This window comes from Nannobrachium achirus (assembly GCF_963921795.1).
Source record: "Nannobrachium achirus genome assembly, chromosome: 13".
In the NCBI taxonomy this organism is placed as follows: domain Eukaryota; kingdom Metazoa; phylum Chordata; class Actinopteri; order Myctophiformes; family Myctophidae; genus Nannobrachium; species Nannobrachium achirus.
The window spans coordinates 8702567-8726307 of record NC_137833.1 but is presented as its reverse complement, the minus strand read 5'-3'; the positions used below and the strand labels follow the sequence as shown (position 1 = coordinate 8726307).

Below are 23741 nucleotides of genomic sequence, written 5' to 3'. Positions count from 1 at the left end.
AAACTGATAAAAAAGGGAAAAATACAAAAAAACAACTGTGATATTTCTTAATCATTTAAAGGAGCTATAGTCAACTTTTTCTTGTAAAACGGATGCTAAAATAAAAATAATGTTTCGAAAATATTTTATAAAAAAATAAGCTTCATATATGTGTTTCTATTCAAAAATGAACACAAAAAGCGTAACATAATGATAAAATAATCATTTTGGCCATTGTCAGACCGACACTTTGTTTACATTCTAGTCTATAGACTAGGATGTAAACAAAGTGTCGGCCCTACAATGAAAACGTTGACTATAGCTCCTTTAACTCAAGACGTTATAACAATGTATGACTATATAGAATGTCCAAAAGATTTAAATTCATGACAAGCTGGTATCCGGGTGCGAGGGCATCAGTTTTCCTCCAGTAGGAATTCTATACCCTCAGGTACCAGGTCTGGCTCTAACTCTTCAAGCGTGGCATGTAAGTTGGCAGCGGTGGCTTTTGTCTTCTGGCATTTGCTCCAGTATTCCAGCATTCTAAAAACTTGGTTTGCATGGTTGCCTGGATTGTCCCCCTCGAACTGCTCCATCTTAACCCCAGGGACATCCAGATGTGTGCCAATCAACTTCCATTTGTTTCCAATTTGATTAGCCACCCGCCTCAGCTGCTTCTCAGTGACTTTTTTAGAGCCTGTGAATTGTGTGAAAGTTACAAAGAGTTAGGGAATTATGGTAGCACGTTTCTACATGGGACCTTGCAGATCCACGTTTACACTGAGTTCTATTAACACTGAGGATTTGACTGTGATAGCCTATAAGAACCCACCAGTGGCAGCCTTGTTGGTAGATGGGACAGTCTCGGGGGCCTCTTCTCTTTTGCTTGATGTTCCTTTTCCTGGTGTAAAGAAAAACAAATATTTTCTTTCAATATACTGTATATTTTACGGTTTTTAACTGAAAAATAAACGTATAGGCTATATGACATTATCCTCTGTTGTAATGTTTGCTATGCAATTACTTTGTACTCAGCCAGTGAGACATTTACATAAAACTATTCTAAACTGAATTTTTTGTATGAATAAATTGCAAACAATGCCTTTGCAAACAATACCTTTCCACAAGTAATATGGTATATAATATATAATATACACAGGTTGGATGAGTGTTCCTAACCCCAGGGTGACGGTTCGGTCACCAGGGGCGAGAATTCTGGGCAAGAAGGTTTGTTGGTGAGTTAGACCGGTTACCTCAGGCTTAGGCTCTAATGTGTTAAGTTAAAGTAGTATCATCAGGCCACAGTGACGAACCTGCAATGCTGCCCCACTGTATATCCTCCAGCCTAGGGATCTCTTTGATGAAATCAGCAGTTTGTAGGAGGTCCACGAAGGCTTTGCAAGTGTCTTCTGTTTTTCCAATAATCTTGTCCACGAGTGCAGAGACTTTGGACTCAACATTGCCCTGGTTAATGCTGGCCAGATTTCTCTGCTCACGGGTTGTTATAAACCCCTTCGCCACCACTGTGTCAAGGACATATTGGGGCTCCTCGCACAAAATGTCCTGTATGACTACTTTGTTACGCACAATTGCATCTCGAGCCGTCATGGACATGGTGAACCTGAAGAGAGGAAAAAAATTAATAAAAAGATTAAAGAATTGAGTAGCATTATCAAGTAAATGTCCACCAAAAGTGGACGCTGGAGAAAACTGGGCACTAAAGCAGAGAGAGCCACACTTGAACTTGAACTTGAACTTGACAGTGGGCACATGAGAAAATAAAGTAATAATAATTAATTTCCCATGTTCAACCGTATCATCGTGTAATTGCTCCTCACTAATCTCTAACTACCAATGACATCATAGATCGGGATTCAAAGATAATCAAAACTACAGCCTTTATCTTGCTGTAAAGTTATCACGCTGAAATAGAAGCCATTGTTCATTCTTTAATTAAAAAAATCATGCCCAGTGTGACGTGCGCAGTACAGTGCGTTTTATGAGTTAATTTCATTAAGTGTCCCGCAAAGTTTGGCGAATGAGCCAAGTGTGGGACATACATAATGTTGTATTAACAGCCCTAGTTTGTCCCTGCTATGTCATATCCAACCGAATAAAACACATAAATACATACATACATACACACACACATACATACATACATACATACATAGAGACATACACACAGACAAAGCCAGATGTTAGAAAAAAGAAAAAGGTTTAAATCTTCGAAATCTTCTACTGAGATCTGCCTACTAAGGATGTCACAGATAGGCAGGTTTATTATTATTATTTTATGGGATTTATCAGATTTTTTTGTTTGTTTTAAAATCTCTAAAATTATTATTCTTTTTTAAAAATAAATCTATTGATTCTCTTTTAAATCTTATTATAAGTGAATCTACAACTGTATAATAACTATACTATAACTATTAGTTATTCTCTGTTATTCTCTGAAGACGACTCCACTCTTACAGTTCAACATGTCAGCCGAGCAGTGTCACAGCAGGTCACAGCATGCAGGTCACATTAGACAGAAACAAATTATAACCTTTTATAACTCTATGGTTATAACTGCTTCTCAACCTTTTCAGGCCGCGACCCCCAACATAATCATAATTGAACTGGGGACCCCCCCCCCCCCCCCCCCCCCCGGCCCCCACCCTGACGAGCACTAAGAGTTACATTACAGTTACATTTTGTATAACACGGTTCTATTGTGAAAATAGCCATTCATGCTCACAACTTTTTATTTTCACAATTTCTGCCTCTAATATTTGACAATTTGTCAAATTGTTAAGTTGTCCTTTTAAAGGTATTAAGAAGTCCTTAAATTGGCACTTTAGAAATGTGCAGATTCCCTCTATACATTTTAACTTTATGTAGGTTTGTTTACTGTTGAGTGTTGCACATTAAGTTAATCATCTGGGGACCCCCCAAAATAATTTGGGGACCACCCTGGGGGTCCCGACCCACAGGTTGAGAACCACTGAGATACACTGTCAGAAGTTGTTGTGCTGGACAGGAAGTGGGTCATATGACCCAATTGCCCATATATGGAATTCTGAACCAAAAAGAGATCTTGTGTCAAACTAGAAAAGTGGGTGTGCCATTATAGGCACAAAAAGAAATAACAATTATTAAAATGTTTAGAAATTAGCAGATCTGCAAGCTCATAATATGTGATGCATTGTAAGCTTGTAGGTATTTTTTTAATAACATTATTATTAGGCTATTCTTGGTATTTTAAATGTTTTATATGTGTCCTTTGAGTAATTTCTTTGCTTTCAATCTCAGTATTCAACGCTTTTCAATATGATTTCTTTGCATGCGACCCCGCCTTTAAAAAAAGAAAGAAAAGAAACAACAGGCTAGTTGAGTTCCAAGTCTCGCAACATCTGGCTTAGCCTTAAAACACAATGCATCCTCAGATAGGCGTGCAACTGGAAAGTACACAGTGATATAAAAGTAGAAACTTACTGGTGTTACTGTGGTCACAAAGTTCTGCCTCGAGTGTTTGGTACACAGTCTGTAGGGTCCTGTAGGCTGCTGTAGGCTGCTTCACTGTGAATTCTTTCGCTTTCGGTTTTGAACGCTGACTCTACTTTATTGCAGGGGGAGGCGGGCCCTGACCTTAGAAATGTGACTCCTCTTACACAATACACATTTTACACACATCTGTCTCCTGTTATACTGAACAGCAGTGACTGTTTAGACATATTGTTCTATCACATCCTACACAGCCTGATACGGTGTCAGTTCCACCAGTCAAACCATTGCAGCAGGTTACAACATAAACTGTCAGAAACTTCTTCATTTAGAGGAGGAGGTTGTAGTGATCACGACCCGCTCGTCTGGTTCTTCCTCCCCACATGACAGGATGAGGGTCAGATGAAGTCCCCACCCAGTCTCTGTTGTGCACTGGAGCTGTGTGTCAGTGTTCACTTACATACTGTAGTAGTGATGTCAACAATTGGCATGTCCACACCTGCATTTGGAATTCTGGACCAAAAACAGATCTCATGTCAAACTAGAAAAGTGCACTTTTAACAAAGTGGACAACTAAAGATACACATAAGTACATACAGGCAAGAAAGCGTTAAGCTTGTGAAGTTTGTGGTAATTAAGGCTGTGGTGATAAGGCAGATCTGATAAGACACTGGTCTCTGCCACTATGTTCCTCTCTTTGTCTCTGTCTCTCTGTCTTTTACTCTCCTTTGTTCAGTTGTCCGTTTCTCCAAAATATTGTAAAAAGAGAGCGCAATCAGCGTATGCATGCTCAAATAATTGCTGCCAGGGGAATGCTGCTGCATGCACAGTTTGCACAAATCAAACCAGTGCACTCCAGCAGCATGGACATTTTACATCTATAACAACAATTATTAGTGTGGTTGCACCTGCAGGGCCCCTGCAAAGCAACCACACTTGGCACTTTCTTTTCCTTATAAGCTTTATACCTCAGTGTGGCTGCCCTAAGACTAGTACTTGTACGACTTTATTTCCTTCCATCCATTTTTCCAGATGAACTTTATTTTGCCACGCTACTCCTCCCACAGTTTTGGTGGCACGCACTTGGGCCATATGTCAAAACGACCGGCTTCATCGGGACAGGCAGGGGTGCTTTTGCTAGTGTAGCACCCAGCCATGAACCAGCGACAACAGCCCTGCTAATCGGGCTCAGCCCTATTAGCACGACTGGTTGTGCGTTGGACTGGCGAGTGGGAGTCCCGGGTTCAATCCCCGCTTCCGCGTATCACTACATCTGGCGTTGTCGGCAGGATGAGGAGCATGATGTCCTCGCGTGAGGGACTAGTGCCACGTCGTGTGCGGCGGTCTGCTGCGTGATGTGTGAAGCGCGAGGGCGCGCTCCAAAAGACAAGGGGGGTGAATGTAGCACCCAGCCATGCATGAACCAGCGACAACAGCCCTGCTAATCGGGCTCAGCCCTATTAGCACGACTGGTTTTACGTTGGACTGGCGAGTGGGAGTCCCGGGTTCAATCCCCGCTTCCGCGTATCACTACACTACCATACAGGTATATAATATACTGTAGGTCCCGAGTGGAGGCGTAGGTGAGTTGTAAGGAGCGCTAATTGAATGATGAAATGCAGAATGCATTTGAATCTGTCATGATACATTATACCATACTTTACAAGGGCAACTGGCGACCCGGGGGGCACGTGCGGCCTCCACCTTTAATATAGGAATACTGATATTTTATATTAATTCCAAACATGCAAAACAGGACCTCCTTTAATTACTTAAGTCCATATTAGTAGTTTTTGATGACTAGTATTAAAAATGTAATTTTGTAATATTGTAAGTATAACTAAATAAAGAAAACGCTGCATTGCGACACGTTTAACGCTTGTAGACTGGCTTAACTTATTCGTGACAGTAGAATTATGGAGTGGGAAATCAACTTACGAAATACGTTACGTTCAAATATAGAGATTTCTGAGGTTTCTGTTGACAGCATCAGCATGCAATGTGGCCCCCCCTGGAGTGAGTGTGGAAATACAGAGGCCCTCTCTATCATCAAAGTTGGCCAACCCTGCATTATACACTGAGGAAAGGAGGAGATCAAGTTCTACCAACCAAACTAGTCTTCTGTTATCTTTAATAGTGGTTTCCATGAAGGTGAACAGGTGCTCTATGTTGATGAGAAAGTGTGGTATCCAGTGATATTACAAGGTGAACAGGTGCTCTATGTTGATGAGAAAGTGTGGTATCCAGTGATATTACAAGGTGAACAGGTGCTCTATGTTGATGAGAAAGTGTGGTATCCAGTGATATTACAAGGTGTTGATGAGAAAGTGTGGTATCCAGTGATATTACAAGGTGCCCAAATATGTTATTCACCTGCTGCTTCACACACAGCTGTAATCTACCTTCATCCATGTAAGCCAGGGGTGGGCGACTTTGATGATGGCGAGGGCCACTATATTTCCACCTTCACTCCAGAGGGCCACTATACTGTATTTCCACCTTCACTCCAGAGGGCCACTATTTTTCCACCTTCACTCCAGAGGGCCACATTGCATATTGCTACGTCCTACTTTGTCATTCTATAATCTTATACAAAAGAGGCAAATAAAATAGCAGATCCGCGATGCGGTTTGAGCTTGTAGATCGGCTATTTTTTGCTTCTTTTGAATTGGAATCCTGAATTATTTTTTGTTATTTTTGAATTGGAATCCTGAAATCTAACATTTTGATTTAATTTCAAACGCATTTAGTTATATACTCATGTTAACTTTATGAACCTAAATACAAATACATTGGACATAAAAAGAAAAACAACAAAAAAACAACATTTTAATACTACTAGTCATATACTTTTTTTTTAATTTAATTTTTACTACTAGTCATATACTAATATATAGACTAACGGAATTAAAGCAGGTCATGTTTGGAATTTTAACAGCTGAAATCAATAATATATCATCAGTATTCTGGTATTAAGCAGCGGGCCGCATTAAGTGGAGGTGGGGGCCGCATGTGGCCCCCGGGCCGCCAGTTGCCCATGTATGATGTAAGCTATAAGTAAATGTTGTTAAATTACACTCACAGAGACAGCTGTCTGTGATCGTTATCACGTACCACTTATTCTGTAGCCTATGTTAATTTGTTTTGGGAACAACAGGGGTTCGAGAGTGTCCTGGCTGTAATTAGATCTTTTATTTTGTAAACATTATTTTGTAAACATCTTCAATCATATATGTTTTCCCGTGGCTATGATTCTATTATGTGGCAGCTGTTCAGGCCATATAGGCGGGCCTTATAGGCACATGATAATCAGATTGGCTGGTGGCACAACAGTGAAGCCTGCCTTCCAGGACAGGCCATGAATTCCTTGTCTATAGGAATAGCCCCCACAGTTACCAGCCATGAACCAGTGACAACAGCCCTGCTAATCGGGCTCAACCCTATTAGCACGACTGGTTGTGCGTTGGACTGGCGAGTGGCAGTCCCGGCTTCAATCCCCGCTTCCGTGCATCACTACATCTACCGGTATATAACTCTTTGTTTAACTATCTGTCCTTTGTATTTGACTCTCAAGATTTTAAGAGGTTAAGATGCCAATGCCATGTCTTTTATCTCCTATTTGTTTCAATAAACAAGTATGATTGCACCTTTTTCTCAAGTCTCCTACTTTTCATAGAGAGCCTTCCTGGCATGTATCCTGTTCCACTGGAACAGCATCTCCTAACCACAACCAGCATCCGCCGAAAGTACAGCAAAACAAAGTGTTGTTGTGATTCCATAAGTAGCTGTATAGTCAAGGAAAATTAGCAGAATACCTGTCAAATCTGGGAATAAATTCCTTACCAAACAATTTCTTCACCAATGTGTTCGTAAAGGTGTCAACAAAGATTGACAGCTAGGGTAATTCTGGGTCTCAATCACTTACTATACGCTGTACTATTCACGATATTCCTGGCCATTCTATGGAGGCTGCCATTTTCCTTTTACAGAGGGCGCTGGAGCATTTTTAAACATCTTTTCACTTCCTCCCAAGTCGAAGAACAAGAGATCCCAAGGAAGTGACAGGGAATTGTCTGTTGCCAGATATTGCCAGAGACAAGCGGCCAGGTCTATGAATAATAAGCCCAATAGAATTAACTAGGTTCAGTTTTACTACTTTACATTTACATTTGAAAATAGCAGATCAGCAAGCTCACAATGTGTCACATTGTGACACATTGTGAGCTTGTATATTTGCTATTTAAAAAATATAGAGGAAAGAAAAAACGAAAATAATTTGAATATTTTTGAAACATTTTAACAACACAAATCTGTGTGGCGGTCCCTGGCACCACATATTTTCAGATGGGGGTCTGCGACTGTGGACAAATCTGTTAATCTGGGGTCCTTGATATGAAAAGATTTGGGAACCACTGGTTTAAAAATATTAGAAAGTAAGCCCAATAAACAACGACACCAATTGCTTATTATAAGCAGACATGGCAACACCGGTTCATTCAGAGCCAAGAGCCCAGAGCGCCTCTACTGACACTTTAATGCAAGGACACAGGAAACCAAATGATGTTTTTTATTTTCTTTCAGGATATGAACAGGAAGCCGGGGGCGGGGCCAGGAATATCGTGAATAAGGGAAAAAAAACACTCCCAAAATATGCTGACTCATCACTAAAACATTGTTTTTTTGCGTCTGATTTTGGCCCAATGAATGTTTTTCGTGCAAAACAAATGCTTGCAATGGATTCAGAATAATTAAAAACACCTAGTTAGACCCCTAACATGCTACTTAAAGCATATAGTACTTATAGTACCGTGTATAGTAAGTGAATGAGACCCAGAATTACCCTAGCTGTCAAATATTTTGCTAGGGATGTTGAATTTCAATCTTTGTTAGATATGTTACTAGACACCTTTACGAACACATTGGTGAAGAAATTGTTTGGTAAGGAATTTATTCCCAGGGTTTTATTAAAATTCCCTGACTAGTAGGTGTGGTGTAAGGTGTGTTTATGTGTGTGTGTGTGTGTGTGTGTGTGTGTGTGTGTGTGTGTGTGTGTGTGTGTGTGTGTGTGTGTGTGTGTGTGTGCCCCAATGAAACGGAGGAATAAACCTGACAGACAAAACAGATAGGCTACAGTCTATGATGAGTGATTGAAACAACAATGTCCATGTATTTGCTAGAGAATCACTGTGGTTCCTTATTTATGTCCATAATAATAAATGTTTCCCTTAAAACACCCTCACTATCCACACATTCCACACAGATTTTATTTCTTTGCTAAATATCGATTTTAAATCATTGAATCGTAACGTATCGCCATGAATGAATCAGTATCGTCCATGTATCATATCGTCAACCATCGTGATGCGTATCGTATCGCTGTTCAAATGTATCGTTACACCCCTAGTGCTGATGCATCACAATTCATGCTACGAGGAAATTCATTGAAAAAACAAAACAATCCTGTATAACTGTGCGCGCGCGCGCGCACACACGTGTGTGTGTGTGTGTGTGTGTGTGTGTGTGTGTGTGTGTGTGTGTGTGATCTCCGCAGTCACATTGGAGTAGCCTATGATCAAGTAGGGCGTTCATTTTATGAAGAAAAAAACAAAGAGTTTAAATATGGAGATTAGGTTTCTGTCAGACAGCATCAATCTATAGAAGATATTATCATTAGTCTATACATTATACTTCATATCAGTGCAGTATATCTATCTATATGGTGTGTAGGCTTAATTATATGATGATCTTGAAATTGGTTCCCGGATTTATATTAGCAGTAAACTGTTCAAATATTATTAGTTATTTCTACCTGGACCTGAACACAAATCTTTATTTATGGGGGTACCATGGCACCGAATATGTATGGAAAATACATACCAGTTTGAGAACCACTGGGACCTGCTCTGTAAAAGAGGGAGTTAATAAGCCAACTATCACTTGATATTTCTGAATGTTCTGAATGTGTGTGTGTGTGTGTGTGTGTGTGTGTGTGTGTGTGTGTGTGTGTGTGTGTGTGTGCGTGCGTGCGTGCGTGCGTGCGTGCGTGCGTGCGTGCGTGCGTGCGTGCGTGCGTGCGTGCGTGTGTGCGTGCGTGCACGCGCGATTGATATTAAATTATGAATGTATTTTATTTTTCGAGCTTTGCCATCTATCTATCTATCTAGGTCGTCCTCAGACGAGCCCTCCATCGTTGTTTCCAGTCATCTCGGTTCTCCATACATCTGGCCAGCTCATTGGTGTTCTGTGTCCCTACGTCTTCCTTGAGTACGTCCACGTATGTTTTTGTGGGACGTCCTCGCGACCGGTGCCCCTGTGTTGGCTCCCACAGTACCAATTTGCTGGCTGGAAGCTCCTGGTGTCTTTGGCAGTGTCCTGCTAGTCTCATTCTTCTGGTGGCAATTTTCTCGCTTACCCTTGGTATACCCTCATACAGGCTCCTGTTGGTAACATGTGCACTCCTGTTGATGTTGAGTACTGCACGCAACATTCTAGTGTAGCACCCATTTAGAGACTTCTGCAGGGTTGGCTTCAGGGTCCAGCATTCACTGCCATAGAGGAGAACAGACTCCACTGTTGCGAAGAAGAAGCTAAGTTTGATTTGGCGGGGGAGGCTAGAGTTCCATACACTGTTCATGCCGTTCAGGGCCCTCCAAGCGAGTGCCTTCCTTACTTTAAGGTCTTTCTCAGTTGAGTCGACCCATGCGCCCAGGTACTTGAAGTCCTTGACTTCCTTCAACACAGCTCCTTCTGTTGTTGTCAGAGGTGAGTGATCAGGTAGGTTATAGGTGATAACCTCAGTTTTCCTAGCATTTAGCCTGACCTACTATTTGCCATGACCTACAGTATACCTCCAACATGTGCCACTCAGACATTTACACTCAAAAATACCACAAAGAAATTAAGCTAATGAACCTTTGTTTTATCCTTTAATATATATGTGGTGGGTCGATGACCACCATACAGTGTGATAGTCGCAGCCCCAGCCTGAAGCCTCAAAAGTTTAGTATCTGCTCTCGTTCCATAGGGATGTCCCTTTGGAGTGATGGTTAAGATATTGGACTTTCACGAAACCGGGTGAGGAGGTTCAGATCACCTCCGTTACATTGGTGCCGTGACCCGGATCCGGCTTCCCCGTAGGAGGGGGTCAAAGGGTGAGTGTGGTGGGTCGTAGACCGCCATACAGTGTGATAGTCGCAGCCCCAGTCTGAATCCTCAAAAGTCTAGTATCTGCTCTCGTTCCATGTCCCTTTGGAGTGATGGTTGAGATATTGGACTTTCACGCGGGAGACCTGGGTTTGAAACCGGGTGGGGAGGTTCGGATCACCTCTGTTACATATATATGAGTAACTATTGTCATGACTGGCTCAGGTCATGGCAAAAGATTGGGGAGAGGAGACGTTGCAAAAGGTATAACAAAGTGTATTTTTTAAATAAGGTCTGGGAGAACAAGCTGTCAACAGAACATAATTCCAAAAGGATCCTATGAAGTGTGGAGTCAGTAATCAGTGGTGTAAATGTGGATGAGTGGGACATGGTGTAGTGCAGGGTGTTGGATGGAAAGCAAAATTTAATATAACTTCTACGTATAACATAAGACAACAGGGGCTGGTGGAGACAGGTCTGCCTCCTCTGGATCTCTCCTTCAGAATGGCATGGACAGGCCTTTTATAGACTCCTGGAGGCACCGGGCCCAGGTGCTCTCCAATGAGCCATTAGACCAACGAGCCAATGAGTCCCCACCCAGCTAATGACCCAGACTTAATGTGTGGGGCATCACACTATAAAACATCAAAACCTTTTTATGCAAAGAGTCAACAGAAACTTCATTCAGCCATGTATGTGTTGTTTTCTCCACACTGTATTGAAGTTACTCCTGTGTGATAGTGCCCCCTAGTGGACTGCATTAATTCCTCCAGATACCTCAGTGATCCCTTTATCCACTTATCCCCAATTTCTTACTGTTTTGATGTTTTTTTTAAATATATTTCAAATAGCTGATCTACAAGCTCACAGCGTGTCAATGTAGATTGTCAATGTGTAACATGGCACAGTAGAGCCTGTACCTATAGGTCCTACTGTGAGTGGCAACTGGGTAGGTTTAACTCAGACGCGTGTCACTTATTAATTCAATGTCCAGAGCAAGATGTCTCTTTGGATTAATTAGATATGTCAGTCCATTTAGGCATTTATTAACATATAGCCGTTCAGATAACATATAAAACACACATGATGTAACACTGAACGCCGCCAGCAACACACAGTCGGCATATCATGAACACAGTCGAAAACTGTGTGGCCCACTGCCAGGTATGAATGGGTAACCCCTGTGGTGGTTGTCATGCTGAATAATAATGCCTTTTGTCTAATAAAATAATCAATCAATCAAACAAACACCATTCATTTCTATTACAGAATAGTATTTGATCTGTTTCTTGCAGATCATGGAATCCTGCTATGGAATCCTCCTATGGTATCGCGAGGCCCCAATTGCCTTAAAGTTAAAGCTCCAAACAGCCCAAAACAAACTGATCCAGCTTGGCCTTCCTTCTCGGGCCCAACTTAACGCTTATCACTATTGTATATAAGTGTCGGGTGGCTCATGGTAGCTGACAGAGTACAACATCTTGCAATGGGCCTGGTGTACAAGATACACTACACCTCCAAGATACCCATGTAACTGAAAAACTACTTCCAAAACGTCAAGTATGTCCACAATTACAACACCAGAGGCAGCTCCACTAATCACGTTCAACTCTAAAAAAAGGCTCAAATTTGTTCTCCTGCTATACCACTAACATGCGGAACACCCTACCGCAAGCCCTAAAGGAGTGTAAATCCCTAGCTAACCTCCTTCAAAATCGGACTGAAAAGTCACCTACAGAAGGCTGCAACTCGAAACTTTTTCTTTTCATTTTCTTTTTTTTTGAATGCCTTTACCTTTTGTTATTGATATCCTATGCAATGTATACTGTGTTCTATCCGTCTGTCTTTCAATGTTATATGAGATACATAAAGTGGTTCCTGTGTAAATAAGCCAAAAAGCTTCCTAGGATCTCCTTTTAGTTGACCCTGCACCAGTGATTTGTACTGTCATGAAACTGTACTTTTTTCCTATGCAACCTTCCAATAAATTCTTCAATCAATCAATTCAATCAATCATTCATTTATATTAAAACAAAACTAAATGGCAATTTGGCTCCAACATTGAGACTGGATGCACAGGTGACTCGACTGGTTTCAGTATTCAGTTTGTGCGCCCTAGAGACATATAAATATACTTCATATGTTGCCCATCGTTGTATTTATTTAGGGCTAGGGTTACCCTAATGTTAACAAATGTACTGCTTGTGTTTGTGTGTATGAATATGATATTAGTTGAGATTAGACCCACACATACTGTACTCTTTTATCTTTTGGCCCAGGTTATGAAAATGCCTGTCAACAACAACCTTTCGCTTTACTCAGTAGATTTAGTATTAACCTTTTAAACCCTGTAGTATCTTCAGGGTTGTGAAGGACTGGACGCAGAGGCTTTGACAAAGTTCTGGGAATCACATTTTATTATAGAAAGTGGAGAATGGAGGGATAAAGAGATGTAGGAATGGGCGACAAGGGTGAGAAGGGGTAGCTCTGAATGTCGCTTCGTTCTGTCAGGGTTTTATAGGAATGTTCAAGGTGTGTGTGTGTGTGTGTGTGTGTGTGTGTGTGTGTGTGTGTGTGTGTGTGTGTGTGTGTGTGTGTGTGTGTGCGCCGTGCGTGCGTGCGTGGATGCTCGTGTAGAATGGAGTAGCTGAAAGTGATTCAAGCATCAAGCTCCTTGATGATCAGGGCAGGTGTGGTCCCTTGGCCTTTGCTCTGTGACTCTGGGGATGACCTGAGAGACGGGGACAAGAAAACAGAAAACGATTTCATTAGCATTAAAGGAGTAGTTCACACCCAAAAAGATTACTCTCCCCATGGAGACTTAATTGAGTGTTCAATAATAATTTTAGTTTTTTTTGTCGCAATATAAATCAATAATGAACCATTTTGATTACAATAAATGAACCCCCATTGATTCCGGATAGAGACCCAAATGCATGTGGGTCCCCATCCGGAACCAATGGGGGTAAATTTACTAACATCACTTTTTGTTCTTCTTCTTAGGAATGCAACAAATACAGAAAAAATATTATTGAACTCAAGTCTCCATGCTGTGACTAATCAATAGAAAATAATAGTCATTTTGGGAGTGAACTACTCCGTTAATTCTTCTAGCATCAAGTCTCAGGGAAGGTTTACAATGCACTCTCACTCGTTCACTCACTCAAGCAATGGTACTCAAGGTACAGTAACTATGCAAGTAAAATTACTGTCCACTACAGCACCAAAACAAACTGATTAGGGTTCTGCTTGGCCCATGTAGAAAGCTGGCCCACTCATCGATTTTTTTGTGTGATCATCTTCTTGCTTAATATGAATAAATGAACAGTGGGCTACTTTACAACTGTCGCTCGGATGATGCATCTACACTAGCAGCAGTTGGCTACTGTGTGTTTGGAGGGGGAGTGTTAGTTTATATTTGGAAATATGTTGTTGGGATGAAGTGCAGCTGGGAACTTGATGCATTGTATTAGCTTATTAATTATTGTTCATTGATGCTGCCACCCGCACCCGTTTTAACCCCCAAAAAACCTAATAATTTACAACAAAAAAAAAGAAAAAAAAAAGATTTTTCCCCCTTCGCTTTCAGGCGCGGGCACAATAGTCTTCCCAAGCTGGGCCCACCCTAAGTTGCCAGGCCCACCCTATTTCTCTGTTCTGGCCTCGCCCCTGCCGCTTATCACTGCATGGAGTGGTTAGGTAGGCCTACTGTAGCTGACAGAGTACAGCCTCTTGCAATGGGCCTGGTGTACAAGATACACTACACCACTAAGATACCCATGTACCGGACTAAAATTTAGTCCGCCGTGTCCCAGCACGGCTGACGGCTAGTCATTGAATTTTTTTTTTTTCATTTTCATTTTTTCATTTTACTTGAAAGCTGGGAATCATAGCTACAAAATGATATAATGGTTGTGGAGATTGACCCAACAGTTTTGAAGATATGGCTTATAGAATGATGCCATGCTGAAATACTACTTTTGAGATATTCAAGTTCTAAATAAATTTTTAACCTGCAATGACCTGCATGATCTCTCACATTAATTAAAAAAAAGTCTTATTTACATGCAGAGTTAAGCTCTGGCATTTAAGTGAAATGTAGCCTGATATTTATGAAATGCTTTTGTGGCTTTATCACATTTTAGTGAAAAAAAAAAAAAGTAATTTCAGCTGTGGTCTAAAGTAGTGGCTTCCGAAATGACTGCCCCTGTGTCACACTCAGTCACATAATACTACAAAAACGTCAAGGATGTCCACAACTACAACACCAGAGGCAGCTTGACTAATCACGTTCTTCCTTTGCAACCCTATAAATTCTTCAATCAATCAATCAATCAATCAAAGGAGTGTAAGTTCTGTCGTCCCACCCAGGCCCGGCCCGTGGTACAGGCGAAACAATTGCTCGCCTGGGATGCCAGGTCGGCTAGGGACGCTACAGTAAGTAGACCTACAAATAAAATAAAAACTGCTTTGCCCATCTCGCCTGGGGTGCTAACCTATATAGAACCGTGACTGGCCCCGTTGTGATTGGCCATGGGATTGTGGCCAATTGGTTAAATACTGTAACTACTTGAGTAAACGTACTCTCTACTCGTATCTGCTACAGAGACAAAAAGGGCCCCTTCTAGATGCACACAGAGGAGGGGTAGGAGAGTCAGGTGGATACAGGTCCAGTGGGCAGCTAAACATTGTTAAATGTTAAATAGCATTTGTTTCCAAATAATTAAAGGGGAGAACCACCCATTTTCAACATTGAACTATGTCATTAATATACCGTGGAGTTGTTATGTTAAAATAAGAACCCCCCCCCCCCTTCTGTGTTGCCTTGAAAATGGGTGGTTCTCCCCTTTAAGTATATTAAGGAATATGTGGGGAATAGCCTACTATGATTTGAACATCATTACAACATCATCATTGCAACATCATTAGTGGATAATAGTTTTGTATTAATCTGTAAGGTGTGTTTCACCTTACAGGAAGTCTTTCAGGAAGGCTGGACTGAGACAAAATATTACTTTTAATTCCCTATCAAATTAAGTATAGCCGGCATAATACTGAACCCCTGAATATATAGAATGAATGGGCTCTTTTCAAATCGGCATTAGTAATAGAAAGGCATGGCCACAGTGTAAAAGGCGACATTGGACATGTGAAAAAGCACAGAGAACGTACAAGTGAAGTGAAGAAATCAAAAGCCTTTACCTTGGACCGATGCCATCATGTCGAATCATCTAAGGTCCATGTACATTGGTTGCCCTGCAATGCAAGAGCAGGAGAATATTAGAATAGGGGAGGAGTTGGTAGTTTAGTAAATTCAAAACCTACGTGGGGTAAGGGTTTCATTTAGGTAGTGAAGATGTCTCAGTCTTATTTATAGTTTTAGTTCCGCCATGAGCACAGCTGTTATAGATAAATATAAACGCTATTTTATTTTACATTTATTTTTGTCTAAATTAAATGCATTAATTTCTTGAAGATTAAAAAGCATTTTCTCTTATTTCAATAGATTTTTGAATTTGCCATTTCATTTGAATTATGGTATCTATTCGCTTCCATAGAGCCCAGCTGAAGACAGGCGGCAGGCCTAACCCTTTGTGTGTGTGTGTGTGTGTGTGTGTGTGTGTGTGTGCGCGCGTGCGTGCGTGCGTGCGTGTGTGTGTGTGTGTGTGATCTAGACATTATGGCTGGTAAAAGAGATTTCACATGTTCCTCAAATATGAGGAATAAATGTATATTCGAATTTGAAAACTGTTTTAGAAGACATTACTAGAATCTGCCTCAGGTCCTAATTCATTAAAGATCCTCTGACACGCCCGAAATTATCATGTATGGCGAGGAGGCCTTTCCGTGCGGGTTATGACCAAGGATGACGTCACAGCTAGGCTCGCGATGCAGAAGGGAGGCGAAGGGAGACCTCTTGTGTCAAGCGCATCTCTGCAGACAGCACAGTAGCAGCGGGTAAAATAAAATAATAAACACTTCTTTGTTATTTTATGAAAATAGTGTTTATTTTTATTTACGTGTTGCCCGCTACTACAAAAAAGCCTTTATGGGTCCTTTTTTTAACTTCCCAGACAGCACAGCGACATAACGCCGATGCCTTCTCTCCCTCTGTAACAATGTAGGCGCTATGTAGCGTCGGGAGCGTTTGCTCATTGGGAAGATGCATTTGCGACGTCGCTATACGAACAAGGAGCTAAATTGGCAAGCGACGTCGCAAATGCATCTTCCCAATGAGCAAATGCTCCCGACGCTACATAGCGCCTACATTTTTACAGAGGGAGCTACTAGGTCGCTGTGCTGTTAGGGTTATAACATAGAATGACAGACAAAAACACAATATAGGCCTACAATGCAGAAAAAGAAGAAAAACGTGTGTAACACAACGCAAAATAATGGTATTAAACTCGTAAACTCGTTATTTATTGTAGGGAAAATTGTGTTCTGTGTTCGCCTCCCTTGTGCATAGCGAGCCTAGCTGTGACGTCATCCTAGGTCACAACCCGCATGGAAAGGCCTCCTCGCTGTATGATACGGTAAGTCAGGTGGGCGCGTCCAGACAGGACGAGACAGAGGGAGTGGATCGGGGTTAATGCCTCTGTCTCGGAATGTCTGGACACAGCCTAACACCTCATCCGCACTGCACGCGAGCGAACGACGCAACGTGGCGTCCCGCGAAATACTGTCCCACAAGGACATCATAAAACTATTAGCAAATAAAATAGGATATATTTTTTTTAATGTCAGCGGTCGTTTAAGTTAAAGTAGTATCAGGACACTGTAATGTACCTGCATAGTTGCCCCACTTTATCTCCGCCAGCCTAGGGAGAGTGCTCATGATGTCAGCATCAGTTTGTAGGAGGTTCAGGAAGGCGAGGCAGGTGGGTTCTCCTTTTCCAAGAATCTTGTCCACAAGTTGGACGATTTGGTCCCCAACATTGCCCTTGTTGATGGTGTTCAAATTTCTCTTCTCATGACGCTCTATGAAGCCCTTCTCCATCGCTTTCTCAAGGATAAGTAAGGGATCATCACACAGAACGTCCTGTAAGACTGTCATGTTCTTCCTAATTGCTTCTGCCGCTGTGCCCCTGAAGAGAGAAACGGTGTTAAAATTAATTAATCAGTTAGCAACCATGACTATTCAAGCTCTGAATCCTAATGGTAGTGGTGTTTTCCTGACTTCCTGTATCTCTTTGGAATGACATGAACCAAACAACTGCCCACAACTGCCCAGAAATGCCTTAACATAAGATTAAACAAATGTATTACCCGGCTTGGTTGAATGCTTGATTCTGATTGGTCAAGCGATGAAATCAGCGGTGAATTGTATGTGAATAATGACCGTTCCGCTCTATAATGCACCGCTGCCTAATCAAAGGCTCAGAGCACCTGATGCATTCAGACTGCGCTGCGTGAATTTAGTGCCATATCCAACATGTCAGCCATGTAAACAAACACACAGCGTCATTTACAACTAAACGTTGCTCTCAAGAATGTTTTAAAAAATATTTTAAGCGAGAAATAGACAATACAGTATCAGAAAATGGATTCTATTTGATCAGCACTTCCTTGTTTTCCAGGGCGACCCGTGTTGCGCTGGGGGGACGCCCAGCACAACACTTGTGGAACACTTGCAGCCGTCTGTAAACATGGAAATACTTTGATTTGTTTTTAGTTTTGAGTCAAATTATGAATTTTTTATTATTTTATTCAACCCTTCAGGTTGATATGCCACCTCCGCTATCGCGTCAGTGGCATATAAACTCCTATCACTCGATAATGACCACTGAGCGAGATGTTATCACTTACACATAAAATACAAACTCCTTTTACTAGTAAGACGCCTCAGGGCGACATGCAAATCGCCCTGGCCAGTTATGTATATCGTACCAGTTACCCATATATGGAAATCCATGTATATGGAGATATGCTGTGAGAGCCCAAACATGCTTGCTCAATTATTCGTTATGTGAAAGTCCTATAATGTCTATGACATCTGACATCATACCCTTTTATGCCGATACTGTACATGGAGATCCCTGTCTGTGGAACCAGCCGTTAGTGTGGTACGTGGCCGATGTGGCTTCCATATATGGGCATTCCCATATGAAGTCCTGTTAGATATGGGCTTAATATTGATGACATCAGGGAACTCCATATATGGGCATAAAAGGGATTCTGTTAGCGTGACATCACAGTGAATGTGATGTCACAGTGTGTGATGTCAGAGTGGGGAGTATTTTTTGCAGGTCTTTAAGTCCGAGTGTATCAAAAAAGCACCGTTTGTCCAACCAGTTTAACATTCAACAGGTTAGCATTCACACAACCACACAATGGGCACATGAGATATAGTAATAATTAACTTCCCATGTTTTTTCTACTCACTGTGCGTTTGCAGCCATTTGATTCGCAGTATTGTGTTGCAGTGATCTGGATCTCCCTTGGGTCTGAAATAAAGATTGAATTGAATCACACTGAAGAGTTGCAAAAACCTAATGTAACTACCAATGACATCATAGATCGTGATTCCAAGCTAATCAAAATCAGCCTTTATCTTCCTGTAAAGTCATCACGCTGAAATAGAAGCCATTGTTCATGCATTAATAAAAATAAATAAAAATAAAATAAAATAATCACACCCAGTCTGTGAAGTGAGCAGTGCTTTTATGAGTTCATTTCATTAAGTGTCCCGCAAATTTTGGCCAATGACACACACACACACACACACACACACACACACACACACACACACACACACACACACACACACTCACACAGGAAAATCGCGCTCTTTCGAACGACCATCATTTCGACTGGAGGGTTAGCGGCTCACTCCACGGAGGTTAGGGTTAGGGTGAGGGTTAGAGTCGGGTGTCAAAAAGATGTACAGTACTGTAGTAACAGCGACACACTCCCACTCACACAAAGAGACACAGAGAGAGAGAGAGACAGACAAAGCCAGATGTAGGAGCGGTTAGCGCTGCTAAAAAGGGTTTTAAATCTTCTAAATGTTCTACTGAGATCTGAATGCTAATTATGTCACCAATAGGCAGGTTTATGAACTGTCCACAGCCCTACTAAAATCAAACTATACAGATCTCTCAAAACAAATAATAAAGACTACTACTAGGATTTACCTTCTCCCATCCACATCCAGCTCACTTTGCTAGTCTGGGTGAGCTCATGTTATTTTGAATCCTAATTAGTATAACTGTATCTACGACTGTATAATAACTATACTACTATAACTATTAGTTATTCTTTGTAAGCTTTTGTGACTGAAGATGACTCCGCTCTAACAGTTCAACATGTCAGCAGAGCAGTGTCACAGCAGGTCACATTCCACAGCAACAAGTTATAACCTTTTATAACTCTATGGTTAGAACATACACTGTCAGAAACCTCTTCATTTAGAAGAGGAGGTTGTTGCACAGAATGAGACCCAGTCTCTATACAATGGCATGTCCGTATAAGGAACCAGCACTCACTTTTAGAAGAAACTCTTCTAATAATAATAATAATTACAAGCAACCTACTTACTGATGACAGCAGGCTGGCTTCAGGGGTCACCATAGGACACTTAATATAGCCCATGGTTTTGTGTGAAGGCGATTACCTCTTTCTATGGTGTTGCCAGTTTTTCTTGCATGCTGTTTTATACTAGCCTAGTTAATAAACCAGACTGCACAACACCACCCCCTGTTGGTATAACACGCAGTGAGGAATTAGTATGAGCAACGCCAGGCTAGTTTTATACTATGTTATACCTTTTAGTGTGATAATCTATTAGTTTGGGCAGGTGTTGGTGTCCTATTAGCTTGGCTACTTCAGCTTATAGCCCCCTCCCCTCCTTTAGCAGTTCTGCTGTCTACTCAGGCCTATGGTTGAAGCCCATTATTGTTGCTATTTAAATCTTATAATATCAAATGTATTACACTGAATCTTGTATTATTGATTATGGCCTATTGTTACTCTTATTATTGATTGCTATTAAAATATGTTACCTGAAAGTTAAATAAAACCCCTCTTTTGTTTGGGGGAACTTTAAGTCTCAAACCCTTGTTGCTTACTTGTTGTGGGGAGCCCAAGGTTACTGGGTATTTAATTCCTCGTTTTCTTCGAGGTGGCGTTGTCTGGTAATTTGATAAATGCTAAGCCGCACCAGGTCACATTAGGACGAAATTGTCCCTAACAAGCTGGCATGGTAATGACCACTTCTGGATTTTCTTTTTTACGTATATATATATATATATATATATATATATATATATATATATATATTTTTTTTAATACTGTATGTGACCTTTGAGTCAATTTGTGTGCGCGAGTATTAGACCCTTTTCAACATGATTTGCAGGTGACCCCACCTAAAAAAGAAAAAGAAAAGGCTGGAAGTGGTCCAAGTCTTGCAACATCTGGCTTAACCTTAAATGCACACAATGTATCCTCAGATAGGCATGCAACTGGAAAGTACACAGTGATATAAAAGAAGAAACTTACTGGTGTTACTGCGGTCACAAAGTTCTGCCTCGAGTGTTAGGTATACAGTCTGTAGGCTGCTGTATAGGCTGCTGGAGGCTGCTTCACTGTGAACTATTTTGGCTTCGATTTTGAATGTCGACTCTTCTTTATCACAGAGTTCTCCAGTGCCTGGAAAAGGGGGAGGCGGGCCCTGACCTTAGAAATGTGACACCTCATACACAACACACATTACGCACATCTGGCTCCTCAAGCCCTCAAAACAGACTGGAGTTATACTGAACAGACTGTTTAGACATTCTATCACATATTACCCTACACAGCCTGATAAGGTGTCAGTTCCATCAGTCAACCCATTGCAGCTGGCACAGCAACAGGTCACATAAACTGTCAGAAACCTCTTCATTTAGAGGAGGGGGTTGTAGTGGTCGGTTGTAATTGGATCACAACCCGCTGTCTGGTTCTTTCTCCTCACATGACAGGATGAGGGTCAGATGAAGTCCCCACCCAGTCTCTGTTGTGCACTGGAGTTGTTTGTCAGTGTTCACTTACATAGTAGTGATGTCAACAATAGGCATGCCCATATTTGGAATCCTGGACCAAAAACAGATCTCAAGTCAAACTAGAAAAGTGCACACCTCGGAGCAGCACGTTCTTTTCCCTCCCCTATGTTCCTTCTTTGTCTCTGTCTGTCTTTTACATACAGGCGAGAAAGCGTTAAGCTTGTGCAGTTTGTGGTAAAGGCTGTAGTGATAAGGGAGATCTGATGTCTGACTCTGAAGACAGTATGGGTCTATGCAGTGTCTACAAACATGTGACCTTTCTATTATACCATTTATTTTGCATTGTGTTTTATGACAGCATAGTAGCCAACTGTGATTTATTTGTCTGTTATTCAATGTTATATGAGTTAAAAAAAGGGACTCCAAGATAGTCATTACATAAAAGAAAATATGGGTGTTAAAATGTTTTCATTTACTTCTTTCTATAGTTTTAGTGATTTTAACGATTTTGATTTGCATGCAAATGCAGGTGGCTAAATATGTATTTTTAGACACAATAAGCCCATTCCCAAGATGCACCACAATCTTTCATGGGCAGATGTGACTTATGGGGGCTGGTGTAAATAGTAACAAAGAAATTGACGGCTTATTGTGTCTAAAAAGACATATTTAGCCACTATGCATGCCCCCACCCACTGAAATCAAAATACAAAGCCATGAACATGAATCGCCAGTTTTGCAGAACACTTGTGGTTTAATTGAAGCTGAAGACGGTATTTTGAGATGGATTGGCACAAAGCCAATTCTTTTGAAGTTATTGATTGATTGAAGGCTTTATTAGAAGTTTGCATAGGAAAATGTACAGATTCATGACGGTACAGTTCACTGGTACAAGGTCTACTAAAAGGAGATCCATGAAAAGACTAAGCTTATTTCAAGGAAACCATTTAAGTGTCTCATATAACATTGAATGACAGACAAATAGAACACAGTACTATGCAGTAGATATGTAAAGAAAAGGGGGAAAAAAAAGAAAAGAAAACTGTAAATCTAAACAAACAGTAAGTATATACAAGGAATATACAGTAAATCTAAACAAACAGTAAGTATATACAAGGAATATACAAGTATACAAGTATATACAAGGAAGGGGCAGGGAGGGTAGGGTTGGGCTAGGTTTTTTACCAGTTGCGAACGGCTGCTGCCTGTAAGTGGTTTTTCAGGGCAATTTTAAAGGATGCTAGTGATCCACACTCCTTTATGGCCTTCGGTAAGGCATTCCACATTTTTGTGGTATAGCAGAAGAACGAGTTCGACCCTTTCTTTGAGTTGACTCTGGGTTGAACGTGATCTGTGGCACTGCCTCTGGTGTTGTAATTATGGACATCCTTAACGTTTATAAAGTATTTTGACAGGTACTTGGGTATCATAGTGGTGTAGTGTATCTTGTACACCGGGCCCATTGCAAGTTGCTGTACTCTGTCATCTACTCTGAGCCACCCCACTCTTAACTGGTGAGTAGCGGTGAGGTGAGTCTGATAGGGAAGGTTAAGCAGGACCCTAATTAGTTTATTTTGGGCTGTTTGGAGTTTAGTTTTAAGGGCTTGTGGGGCGTCACGATACCATACGTGGACTCCGTAGTCAAAGAGGGGCTGGATTATTGCACCAGCTATGGTCTTCAGTGTGTTGAAGTTGACCATTGGGGCGATCCTCTGTAGGAAACGAGTTCGTTGGTTGATTTTTTTTAATTACTTTTGAAGTCATCTTTTCGCTGGAAAGATTAGCTTCAAGGATACATCCTAAGTAAGAGATTTCGTTTTTTCGTGTTATGACCTTGTCACCCACTTTGATTGTGAAGTCATATACCTTTTTGAGGTTATGACTTGATCCAAAGAGGATGGACTCGGTTTTTCCCAGGTGAATTGATAATTTGTTGTCGTTAAGCCATGTGCAGATCTTACTCAGTTCAGAGTTAAGTGTCTTTTCAACCTGCAAGTGGTCCTTGCCCGAGACTAGGAGAGCCGGGTCATCCGTTGACCCCCTGTTGACGGTGTGTGTTAAATTGACATAAAATGTTTGAAACACTTAAGTTATCAGTACAGGGTAATTATAAAGTTTTTGTTATTTAAAAGGTTTATTACTCACCGG

At 41.2% G+C, this 23741-nt stretch overlaps 2 protein-coding genes across 4 annotated transcripts in view; both read right to left on the bottom strand.

Moving 5' to 3' along the window:
* The window catches only part of LOC308296676 (caspase-8-like), a gene marked incomplete at its 3' end in the record, with an annotated part of 38938 nt that extends 17560 nt beyond the window's left edge, over positions 1–21378 (bottom strand). The window contains exon 1 of the mRNA XM_080740004.1: positions 21305–21378. The remainder of the gene's footprint in view (positions 1–21304) is intronic.
* LOC308296553 (uncharacterized protein) lies at positions 329–21232 on the bottom strand. 3 transcript variants are annotated; one of them, XM_080739849.1, is made up of 5 exons: positions 21112–21232; positions 18997–19058; positions 17401–17699; positions 15814–15867; positions 13212–13342 (listed from the first exon to the last, which is right to left on the bottom strand). In XM_080739849.1, the coding sequence occupies exons 2-4, from the start codon at positions 19011–19013 to the stop codon at positions 15839–15841; spliced, it is 345 nt and encodes a 114-aa protein (XP_080595975.1). In that variant the 5' UTR covers positions 19014–19058; positions 21112–21232; the 3' UTR covers positions 13212–13342; positions 15814–15838. The 3 variants fall into 3 exon arrangements, with proteins under 3 accessions (XP_080595973.1, XP_080595974.1, XP_080595975.1); XM_080739847.1 differs by lacking the exons at positions 13212–13342; positions 15814–15867; positions 17401–17699; positions 18997–19058 and adding exons at positions 329–676; positions 812–880; positions 1293–1600 and having other exon boundaries at positions 21112–21160; XM_080739848.1 differs by lacking the exons at positions 13212–13342; positions 15814–15867; positions 17401–17699; positions 18997–19058; positions 21112–21232 and adding exons at positions 329–676; positions 812–880; positions 1293–1600; positions 3460–3550.
* Positions 21379–23741: the final 2363 nt, after the last annotated feature.